The sequence below is a fragment of the Manis javanica genome, chromosome 1 (genome assembly GCF_040802235.1).
Source record: "Manis javanica isolate MJ-LG chromosome 1, MJ_LKY, whole genome shotgun sequence".
In the NCBI taxonomy this organism is placed as follows: domain Eukaryota; kingdom Metazoa; phylum Chordata; class Mammalia; order Pholidota; family Manidae; genus Manis; species Manis javanica.
This window is the reverse complement of record NC_133156.1, coordinates 28,109,308-28,121,347: the sequence shown is the minus strand read 5'-3', so window position 1 is coordinate 28,121,347 and position 12,040 is coordinate 28,109,308. Positions and strand designations below refer to the sequence as shown.

The following is a 12,040-nucleotide window of genomic DNA, read 5'->3' as shown; positions in this document are numbered from 1 at the left end:
ATACATACTTATGTTACTCTACAAGCAGATATATCAAAGAAATAATCAATTCTCCCATGTTTTCTTCCATATGCTACCTCTATAGCTTTTCTTCTTCCTTCCTAATTACAACCCTTAAATAGAATTCGTGCCTCATATCGAAAATTACCGAGTATCTATCATAATTCTTCCAAATGGTAAAGATACCTCAAGACAAATGCTGGGCATAGAAGCCACAGGGCATAAATCTGCAAAGAAGTAAAAAGCTAACCTTTTCAAACAATATTGCTTCTCTCTCACTTACCAACTTTACATTTCCCTGTATGGCCCTGGAAGATGACTGGTTAGCCAGAGATGGGTAAGATTCCTCAAGGGAGGAACAACCTAAGACAGGCACAGTCACAGGGGGACCATCAGGTGAGAAACTGGGGATCAACAGAGGTGAGGCTTAGAACCTCACCCCCCCTGTTTTGAGAGAAACCTTTGGCATCCATGGATGTTTTGTTGCCCTTGTCTAGCTTGGATTAATACTTAGTCTATAGGCACAGACCTGATCATCTACATTTGCCCTCTTACAGCACTAAATTATGTTTTCTACCTTTATCTTGCATCTACCTACCACTTCAGCATTTTATTAAAAAGTAATAATAATAATAAGGGAGAAAAGTGGGTATTCACATATAAATCAATATAAAAATCAAACAAATAATCATATCTGACTTGATTGTTTATAGTTCATGATGCGTGATCAAATTGGAAGTTTCTGTGATATGACTGCCCTTGCACTGTTCACCATGTAAGAACTTATTCACTATGTAAGAGCTTGTTCACCATGTAAAAACTTGTTCGTTATGCTTCAGAAGATTGGAGACTGTTGAGAATTAGGCTTGGGGTTAATTAATGATTGTGCACTGAGTCCCCTATACAGAATTTTATTGTTGTTAACAACCATTTGATCAATAAATATGAGAGATGCCTCTCAAAAAAAAAAAATAGAAAAAAATCAATGAAACCAAGAGCTGGTTCTTTGAGAAAATGAACAAAATAGATAAGCCTCTAGCCAGACTTATTAAGAGAAAAAGAGAATCAACACACATCAACAGAATCAGAAACGAGAAATGAAACATCACGACGGACCCCACAGAAATACAAAGAATTATTAGAGAATACTATGAAAACCTATGTGCTAACAAGCTGGAAAACCTAGGAGAAATGATCAACTTCCTAGAAAAATACAACCTTCCAAGACTGACCAAGGAAGAAACACAAAATCTAAACAAACCAATTACCAGCAAAGAAATTGAAGCAATAATCAAAAAACTACCCAAGAACAAAACCCCTGGGCGAGATGGATTTACCTCAGAATTTTATCAGACATACAAAGAAGACATAATACCCATTCTCCTAAAAGTTTTCCAAAAAATAGAAGAGGAGGGAATACTCCCAAACTCATTCTATGAAGCTAACATCACCCTAACACCAAAACCAGGGAAAGACCCCCACCAAAAAAGAAAATTACAGACCAATATCCCTGATGAACATAGATGCAAAAATACTCAATAAAACATTAGCAAACCGAATTCAAAAATATATCAAAAGGATCATACACCACAACCAAGTGGGATTCAACCCAGGGATGCAAAGATGGTAGAACATTCGAACATCCATCAACATCATCCACCACATAAAGAAAAAAAAAAGACAAAAACCACATGATCATCTCCATAGATGCTGAAAAAGCATTTTGACAAAATTCAACATCCATTCATGATAAAAACTATCAGCAAAATGGATATAGAAGGCAAGTACCTCAACATAATAAAGGCCATATATGATAAACCCACAGCCAACATCATACTGAACAGCGAGAAGCTGAAAGCTTTTCCTCTGAGATCAGGAACAAGGCAGGGATGCCCACTCTCCCCACTGTTATTCAACATAGTACTGGAAGTCCTAGCCACAGCAATCAGACAACACAAAGAAATACAAGGAATCCAGATTGGTAAAGAAGAAGTTAAACTGTCACTATTTGCAGATGACATGATATTGTACATAAAAAACCCTAAAGACTCCACTCCAAAACTACTAGAACTGATACCGGAATACAGCAAAGTTGCAGGATACAAAATTAACACACAGAAATCTGTGGCTTTCCTATACACAGTGAACCAGTAGAAAGAGAAATCAGGAAAACAATTACATTCACAATTGCATCAAAAAGAATAAAATACCTAGGAATAAACCTAATCAAAGAAGTGAAAGAACTATACCCTAAAAACTACAAGACACTCTTAAGAGAAATTAAAGAGGCCACTAACAAATGGAAACTCATCCCATGCTCCTGGCTAGGAAGAATTAATATAGTCAAAATGGCCATCCTGTCCAAAGCAATATACAGATTTGATGCAATCCCTATCAAATTACCAACAGCATTCTTTAACGAACTGGAGCAAATAGTTCAAAAATTCATATGGAAACACCAAAGACCCCAAATAGCCAAAGCAATCCTGAGAAGGAAGAATAAAGTGGGGGGGATCTCGCTCCCCAACTTCAAGCTCTACTACAAAGCCATAGTAATCAGGACAATTTGGTACTGGCACAAGAACAGAGCCACAGACCAGTGGAACAGAATAGAGACTCCAAACATTAACCCAAACATATATGGTCAATTAATATTCAATAAAGGAGTCATGGACATACAATGGGGAAATGACAGTCTCTTCAACAGATGGTGTTGGCAAAACTGGACAGCTACATGTAAGAGAATGAAACTGGATCACTGTCTAACCCCATACACAAAAGTAAATTCGAAATGGATCAAAGACCTGAATGTAAGTCATGAAACCATAAAACTCTTAGAAAAAAACATAGGCAAAAATGTCTTGGACATAAATATTAGCGACTTTTTCATGATCATATCTTTTCCAGGCAAGGAAAACAAAAGCAAAAATGAACAAGTGGGACTATATCAAGCTGAAAAGCTTCTGTACAGCAAAGGACACTATCAATAGAACAAAAAGGTACCCTACAGTATGGGAGAATATATTCATAAATGACAGATCCGATAAAGGCTTGACATCCAAAATATATAAAGAGCTCACACACCTGAACAAACAAAAAACAAATAATCCAATTAAAAAATGGGCAGAGGAGCTGAACAGACAGTTCTCCAGAGAAGAAATTCAGATGGCCAACAGACACATGAAAAGATGCTCCACATCACTAGTTATCAGAGAAATGCAAATTAAAACCACAATGAGATATCACCTCACACCAGTAAGGGTGGCTACCATCCAAAAGACAAACAACAAATGTTGGCGAGGTTGTAGAGAAAGGGAAACCCTTCTACACTGCTGGTGGGAATGTAAATTAGTTCAACTATTGTGGAAAGCAGGATGGAGGTTCCTCAAAATGCTCAAAATAGACTTACGATTTGACCCAGGAATTCCCCTCCTAGGAATTTACCCTAAGAATGCAGCACTCCAGTTTGAAAAAGACAGATGCACCCCTATGTTTATCGCAGCACTATTTACAATAGCCAAGATTTGGAAGCAACGTAAGTGTCCATCAGTAGATGAATGGATAAAGAAGAGGTGGTATATATACACAATGGAATATTATTCAGCCATAAGAAGAAAACAAATCCTACCATTTGCAACAACATGGATGGAGCTAGAGGGTATAATGCTCACTGAAATAAGCCAGGCAGAGAAAGACAAATACCAAATGATTTCACTCATCTGTGGAGTATAAGAACAAAAGAAAAACTGAAGGAACAAAACAGCAGCAGACTCACAGAACCCAAGAATGGACTAACAGTTACCAAAGGGAAAGAGACTGGGGAGAATGGGAGGGTAGGGAGGGATAAGGGCAGGGAAGAAGAAAGTGGGCATTATGATTAGCATGTATAACGTAGGGGGTGGGGATAGGGGAGGGCTGTGTGACACAGAGAAGACAAGTAGAGATTCTACAACATCTTACTACGCTGATGGACAGTGACTGTAATGGGGTTTGTCGGGGAGGACTTGGGGTAGGGGAGAGCCTAGTAAACATAATGTTCTTCATGTAATTGTAGATTACTGATAACAAAATAAAATAAAATAAAAATAAATAAATAAATAAAAATAAAAAAAGAAAAGCAGTTGCTTTTTTTTTTTTTAACAGTAATTGGAAGTATTCAGAAGGCCAACTGAAGAAAGAAATGCTAGAATCCAGCTAATCCAGGGGTTCTAAATGTATGGACTCTGGAATTCAGCATCAGCATTACCTGGGAACTTGTCAGAAATGCAAATTCTTGGGCCCCACCTAAGACCCACTAATTCAGAAATTCTGAGGGGAAGCCCAGCAATCTGGGTTCTAGCAAGCCTTCCAAGTGATTCTGAAGTGAGCAAACTTTGGAAACCACTGAGCTTATTGGGAAGTTGGCTCCTGACCCACAGTGTGCTTGATTTTCCTGTGGCTAGTCCAGTTATTCCCAAACTTTTTTGCACATGGGAAACACTTGGGGAGCTTCAAAAACTATTAATGCCTGTGGCCCATCACCAAAGACTGTGATTTAATTGGTCTGGGATTAGGCCTGGATTTAGGAAATTTTTTAAAGGTCCTCCAAGGGACCCTACGAGGCAGACAAGTTTGGGAACTATTGGGTTACTCAAAAGAGAACACACATATTAGTCAAATTCATTTCCAAATTCCATTCAAGGAAGTTTCCTGATTACTTCAGAAGACTAGAATGCTGTCATAATGATACTGCCTAAAATTTAAGTTCAATATCCCAGTGTGAATAAAGTGAAGGTTCCTGTGGCCAGGATTCTCACCTGGGCGTGGTTGGCTAGCTCACTACACACATGTGGGCAATGCATAGTTATTGACTCTATAAAGAGCCCAGCCCAGTGCTCTGGGCAACATGGAAGCACGGCTGCAGGAGAGCAGAACAGAGGACAGAGACTGGGACAGCTGTGCAAGCAGAGGGGCCCAGAGGCAGAGACAGGCTTGCTGCAATGCAGACTCGCTCTGAGTGAATGGGATTCTAGTGATTGACCTGCCATTGTGGAAATAAAGTTGGGTATAACCCTTTCACCCCAAGAACGTTCTACTGTCATTTCTTTGGTCACATTGAATGCATAGTGAACGTGCCCAGGGCTGAAACCCATTGGCAAGACACCCATGTAAAAAAATCTTTATTCTTGTGAACTACATCTTTTAAATTAAAAGAGGCAGTTAATTCCTACATTATTTTGTTTGGAGGAAATCTGTAATTTTGGAATCCACAAGAGTTTGTGTCACTCATTAAATAATCATCTATGCCATTTAGCTGTCCAAAAACGGCATTAGGAACACCTACACAAGTGGAAAGGAATCATCGAAGTTTCTGTATGCTTGAGATGGCCTCTGTGATGGTGATTTTTGGCTGCTGTAGTAAAGATGCTTCCCCCTCACCTTCACTGCCAGTTTCACCAGGACTTTCACCAGTCTCCATGCCCCGGATGACCTCTGTGTCCCTCAGCTCCTGTGAGATGATGAGATCATCATCTGCAGTGACAAAGTCCTGGAAATGTATTTCATCTGGGACACAGGTGGCAATAGCCACTGAGTGCCACAACTTTTCAATGGCAATATCTGGTTCTGCTGCTGTGTCAGAATCTGCCAGTTGTATAGGGATGATGCCTGCCTTCTGCCAGCATTTCACCACTGTGGACTGTTTGACCACCATGCTGCAGCTATCATGTCACTGGCCTGCTTGATGTCCACTGTTTCTTGATCTTAATGGCTGTTGAGCTGGAGGAGAATGTGCATTAGAAGTTGGCTCTACAGTGCTTTCACGGTATGAATTATGCCAAGTTTCAGTGGCTGTAGAACGGCAGTACAGTACAGATACCCCACCTGAATCCTTTCCAAGCGTGGAAGCACGTTGTGAGCAGAGCAGTTGTCAATCAGCAGGAGGATCCGGCCTTCTGCCTGCTTCATCCTGGCATCCACTTGCATCAACCACTCATTAAACAGACTGTGTCATCCATGCCCACTGGTTGGCTCAGTAATCACAAGAGAGGGAGTGGACGTTCCTGAGGCAGTGTGGGTTGGCTGACCTACCAACAATCAATGGCCTCATTTTTTCAGTCCCTGAAGCATTGCAACAAAAGAGTACTGTCAACCGCTGCTTTGCTTTCTTGCCCCCTCTACAATGGTCCCCTTTAGCAGCAAGTGTGTGCTGGGGAAGCAACTGAAAAAATACTCCTGCCTCATCAGCATTAAAGATATCATCTGGGCTATAGTCAGCAATCAGTTTTATAATTTCCCCCACATGCCACTCATTAACCCTATCTATTCCTAGACCATTCATTAATCTTTCACTATCATCTCTACAAACTGCTTTCAAAGCAATTCCATGGCGATTCCTAAATCTTTTCAGCCAGCCCACGCTTGCTTGAAAATTCTCATAGCCAAGCATGTTGGCCAAATTCAGTGCTTTTTTCTGAGTGACAGAACCAGTCGCAAGACCATTTTTGGCATGGATTTCTTGAAACCAAGCAAAACGGCCTCATCAATGTCATCATAGAGAGCGTTTCTCATCCTTTTCCTCTGGGGCCCCACAGATGCCTCACACACTTTTTCTTCAAATTTAGTGCGATCCTTTAAAAATGTAGACAAGGTAGAAGAAGTGATGATGAACTCTTTTGCCACATCACCTTTCCTCCTGAGTCTACAGCTTCCACAGCTTTCATTTTCTCCTCCAGGGAGAACTGCTGACACTTCTTGTTTCCCTTGTTTGCCATATCCACAGAATGAGGGCTGGGCCACAACTACAGGGTTGTGTTCCTCCTCTCCTTGACTTGTTTTGCCACAGTGTGGAAAACTGAGAAGGAAAAATGGAGTACCTATCAGGAACCAAAGATAATGGATTCCCCTTAGAAAATGGGTTCAAGTTTAAAAAAATCCTCTTAGGAAATGATAACATAAGACCAAAGTCAAGAGAAGATAGGAATCATGCTGTTTGTAGAGATTAATTTATACAGACTCATAGAATGTTTGAAATAGAAGAGCTCTTACAGATAAAACAGTCCGAGCCTCCATAAAAATAAGACAATCTCTGCTCTGCCTATGAGAATGCATTTAAATAATAGATAGAAAAAGAACTTTGCAAATAGCATGCATTGTTTGAATTCAAGGGATTGTTATCTGGCTCATTTTATAGATACAGAAACAGGCCTGGGTGGGGGGGGGGGGTCTACCCAGATTCACACAACTGAAATTTGTTAGTTTAGTGCTATTTGTGCCACTTCACAGTCCTGCTTGAAATTCCACCAAAATGAGATCTTCAAAGCTCTATCATCATTTAGGTTGGAAGGATTTCACTGTGGGAAGATGTTTCTGACAGCCATACATTCACTTAATGGATATTTAGAGGTGCCAAGTGCTAAGGATAGTGATGAACAATATAGTTAAGGTTCCTGCCCTTATGAAATATACACTGTGGTGGAGGGAGATAAACAATAAGTGAACAGATAAATAAGATAATTACAGAGTGTGACATATGCTATGAAGGAAATTAACATGATCCAGCAGTAGCAGTTTCGGTAATTGCCTGCTTGGACCTTTATTGTGAGAGTTCTCAAAGGATGAGAGGAAATGTGACCTTATGCTGTGACTGCCCCTTCACAAGGGCTTCTACCACACCTCCACATGTCAATCTATTCATGGCATCCTTTACGTGTTACTTATTGTTCTCGATGCCAGCCATGTATAGATGAGTGGAGAATAGTACTACGTTAAGCATAATACTATAAAGAGGTTACACAGTACCTATGACATAAAATGGGGATGACTGACTGGGATGCGTAGTGAACTTCAAAAAGCAAATTATATTGATATTGGGTCTTAAAGTATAAACAGTAAGAATTGGTGAGGTGGAAGGAAATATAAAGTACTACAAAAAACAAGATGGCATGGTCAGGAAAAAAAATTAAGCTTTTTGAAAAGAAAACAAGGGCCAAATCACAAAAATGCCTAGTAAAAATCCTAGCTTGATCCTGGGACAATAAGAAGCTTTTAGAGGGTTTTGTTTTGTTTTTTAATAATATGATCAGATTTGCACTTTATATAGAGTCCTTTGGTTGCAAGGTGGAGAACCTAAGGGTAAAGAGATGGCCCTAAATCTGAAGATAAAAGCAGGCTAGCCTGATAGGCCATATAGTTGGGGTATGTTGAGTACAATAGGAAGCTACTGAAGGACTGTAAGCAAAGAAGAAAGATGGCTGCTGTGTGAAGAATGGAGTTGAAGTGTGTCAAAGAAAAAGTAGACTAGTGAGGAATAAAGGCTTGGATTAGAGTAACAGCGGAATTAGTAAGAAGCAGTCAGTTCTGAGCGACATTTGTGCAGATCTTGCTGATGTCCTGTGACAAGGATAACTCCCAGATACCTGGGCTTTAGCACCAACCTAGTGGATGGTGGTGCCATTTACTGGGATGAGAACCAGTTACAGAGAAGATGGGAACCAATTACTGTGGCTCTACTTCATAAACGTAATTTTTTACTTTACATGCTTAATATACAGTTTTCATGCGGCAAGACTGGGATTCAAACCCAGGGGGGCTCACCACAAAGCCAGTGTTCTGAAAGCTAGAGTGCTGTATAGCTTGTGTAAACTACCAGTACTGAGAAGGGACGTGGGAAGAGAATGAAGCAGGAACCAAACCAGTCTTGTAGGTCAAACTGTTTGACTTTTACTCTGAGTGAAGAAGACACTGAAGGGTCTTAAACGGGGAGTGACCTAGTAAGACTTACAGGGCAAAAAGGTCAGCCTGGCTGTTGTGTCAACAGACGGTAGAAGGGATTAGAGTGGAGGTGGGAAACCTGGTAGAGAAAAGTAGGCAGACTGGAAATATATCGACAAGATGGTGAGGGTCGTGCGGGTACTTGTACAAATGCGGGACAATCTGTGACATCAGAGGGAAAGGGTAATACAATGCTTATCTGATTCCGTAGCCTCTCACACAGTCATTCAGCTTGGTTCGAATCATTTCAGGAACTTACTACCATTATTGTGCGCGGGACGGTGGGTGGGACCGACTGAGGCAAGATCGCCGGGTTGAGGAGGACGGCTTGATGCGGCACTAAGAATCCCATCCTGAACGAGCGGGTACAGACTAAGGACGGCGGTGTGAGGCCCTGGGGGCGGTGCTGGGAGTCTGGTGCTGGAGATCCGCAAAGCAGGACGTGGCTTTGAGAGATGAGGCGGGGCCTCGACCCCACACGTTCGGCACAGCCCCGCCCCAGTTACCTGAACGCCCTACAGCAATGCCCCGCATTTCCCCGGGGGCGGCTGCGGCTTCCTCCTCCTCCTCCCGGAACTTACAGCCGGAAGCCGTCCGCCCGCCATAGCAGCCCGGCTCTAAGCCTCTGAACAGCGTGGGCCCGCCCCTCAACTAGGGCTGGACTGTTGCGCTTGCGCTTCGGGCGGTGTGGCGGAGGGGTGGGTGGTGCGGGGGGTGTCGGACGCAGTCACGCGCCGCCTGCCGCTTCCGGCGCGCCGCTAGGGCAGCCGGGACGGGTCTCCTTGGCGATCCTGGGTGTGCTGTTGCCGTTGCCGCCTCCGGTGCCGTTCTCGGGCTCCCGGGGCTGGATCCTCCGGGGCCCTCGCAGCGCTGGTGACGAGCCTGCGGGACGAAGCTTTGCTCCACATCGCGGCTCCGAGGAGGGGAGCGAGGGGGCTGCCGCGACTCCGCGCCGTGTGTTGCTGGGCGGCGCCGCGGCGCCGGGGCTGCTCTAGAGCCCGGGATGCGCGCGCGGGCGCTCGCCACCACTTCCTCGTTGCCGCCGTCGTGCCTGGGGCCGCCTCTCACAGGCAGCGGGGAGCGCGAGTGCGCCGCGCGGCCGGGCGCCCCGGGGAATGTGAGTCGCCCGGTTCGCACGGCCCTGCGGGTGAGTCCTGCGCTCGGCCGCCGCGCTGCACCTGCCGCGGGCCCGCTGGTGCCCTGCGGCCTCCTCCACAGAGCGGAGGGGTGGTGCTTAGGCACCACCCGCCCGCAGGCGGTGCCTCCGGGAGCCCTGAGGCCCGGAGGGGAGAGGGACGACCCCAGAGTGATGCGTGGCCCGCCGCTGAGCCGTCAGACGCCGTCTATGCGGTTCCGGGAAGGAAGGAGCTGATGGGACAGTGAGAGTGTCTCTCAGATTTCAGTTACTGCCCTTAACCAGTTTCACAGATGACAAGACTGAGGCTCAGAGGAAGCAAGCAGATTGCTCAAGGTCACAGAGCTCTGTGCGGGTGCTATTATGATATTTGACTTAAATTAGAACCCTCGTCTGCCCTTGGTTTTAACCTTTATATTAACCTGCCTTTTTTTGCATTGCTGTCCTGAGGCCTAGCATCTGAAAGCAGTGTTGGGCTCAGGCTTGAAATGGGTAGACAAACACACACAAACCCAGGGTAGTTTCTCCCTGCCCCAACCCCAAGGTGGTCGTAATGACTTTGGTTTCCCAGCTTGTTTTGCTCTGGGTGTTAAAATCCTGTATGCTCCTCTTTACAAATGGTCTCCTGCTTTTGTACTGCTTTTCTCTGCAAGACTGAAGGGCTGACAAATCAATTAATGAGGACAGAAAAATGCAGACTCCTCATAGCTTTGATTTGAACTCTAGCTTCCCTTAACTCAGTAAAGTCATTGGCCTGTTACCTAGCCAACCTGTGAGTTATGTTCTTTTCCAGGGTTGCACTGTGACAGAATGAAGGGGTTTTTTGGTTTTGTTTTTAGTGGGAAAGGAAATCATGTGAAGACGACAGAACTAGAAAGAACCTTAGGAATAATGTGTTCTTAACCTGGGGTATATCTTTAAAATTATAGGTGAAATATTGTCTGTCTGCATTTTCTGGGGTAGTAGTTTTCAGAAAGGGATTCTGGCCTCCCAAAAGGTTAGGAGCCACTTATTTCAGCCTCTTCCACTCACATGAGGAACAGTTGAGATTTAGAGCAGGGTATACACTTGTCTGCGATCATATGTTCAGACTGTAGATGTGGACCTAGGTCTCCTGACTTAACATGTAGTGCTCTTTTCATCTTTATGCCTCATCAGATACCTCACTGTGGAGTGAGGTCTGAAGGAGAGTGAGTGCCCTTTGTATTACACACATCAATCAGTCATGTGTTTACTACCACAACTCCCTTTTTCTCAGAAGCTTAATTTTCACAAGCACTTATATTATTTCCTTCATAAAGTTCAAGTGGTTTCTGGGAACCTCTTCTCCCTCCAAAGAGTGAATCTCCTGGGTAAGACTTCAACGTAGAATGTGGCTACAAATAAACTAGCTCTTTTTGAACCATTCATTCAGTTTTGTTTTGTTTTTTAATGCCCTCTGTTTCCTAGGAAAAGCTATTAGTAGACTTTCTGATTTTTTAGGCCAGTGGTGAGAGAGCTATGGTTGGCCTGTCAGATTGCTTTTTGGACCTGACCTGCCAGTACTGTAGCCACTAGCCTATATGTGGCTGTTTAAATCAATCACAATTAAAACAAAATTTGGTTGCTCAGTCACGCTAGCCATATTTTAGGTGCTCCATAGCCTTAGGTAGCTGCTATATTGGAGAGCACAAATACAGAACATTTCCGTCATTACAGAAAGTTTGTTGAACAGTGCTGATTAGAGGGTTGCCAGTGGTAATGAGCAGCATAGTATAATGAACAAAGGCTCAGAGTTGGAATTTTGAATTTAAAAATCTGTCTTTCAAGAACCTATTTGGGTGTGGTGGCCTTGGGCAGGTCATTAAGCATCTCAGCCACAGATTACTTATCTTTAAAAATGAACCCCTTCTTTTGTGTACTGCTTGACTCTACCCAAAGTTATGTTCTATGACATCCTTTGAGCCTCATCACTCAATCTGTGGTAAAGTGGGTGAGACACCTCTCTCTTTGCTTGTGAGAGAATTGACCCTAAAACAGCTAAAGGTCCTGCCCAAAGCCATGCATGCTACATAAGAGTTTAAAGAAACCTCTTACATAGAGGCACTGAACTGCAATTGATTCACTAAGTGAATCAATGAAGTAGCTTGCTTAAGGTGATGAAACATGAAGCAT

The 12,040-nt window shown here is 43.4% G+C and overlaps 2 protein-coding genes across 5 annotated transcripts in view; one reads left to right on the top strand and one right to left on the bottom strand.

The window, feature by feature from the left end:
• Positions 1 to 4,640: 4,640 nt before the first annotated feature.
• On the bottom strand, positions 4,641 to 9,390 carry TIGD6 (tigger transposable element derived 6). The gene is given in 7 exon segments (XM_073230783.1): positions 4,641 to 5,266; positions 5,268 to 5,685; positions 5,688 to 5,983; positions 5,985 to 6,513; positions 6,516 to 6,671; positions 6,674 to 6,832; positions 9,258 to 9,390. Coding segments are annotated over 6 exon segments (1,533 nt in total). The 5' UTR covers positions 6,753 to 6,832; positions 9,258 to 9,390; the 3' UTR covers positions 4,641 to 5,211.
• A 118-nt stretch (positions 9,391 to 9,508) lies between these two features.
• The window catches only part of HMGXB3 (HMG-box containing 3), a 48,704-nt gene continuing 46,172 nt past the window's right edge, over positions 9,509 to 12,040 (top strand). For 3 of the 4 annotated variants that reach the window (XM_017642812.3, XM_017642811.3, XM_036994127.2), the window contains exon 1: positions 9,765 to 9,898. The gene's annotated coding sequence lies outside the window, so the exon portion shown is untranslated. Of the gene's footprint in view, positions 9,899 to 12,040 lie in introns of all 4 variants that reach the window. The other variant, XM_017642810.3, reaches the window with a different exon arrangement.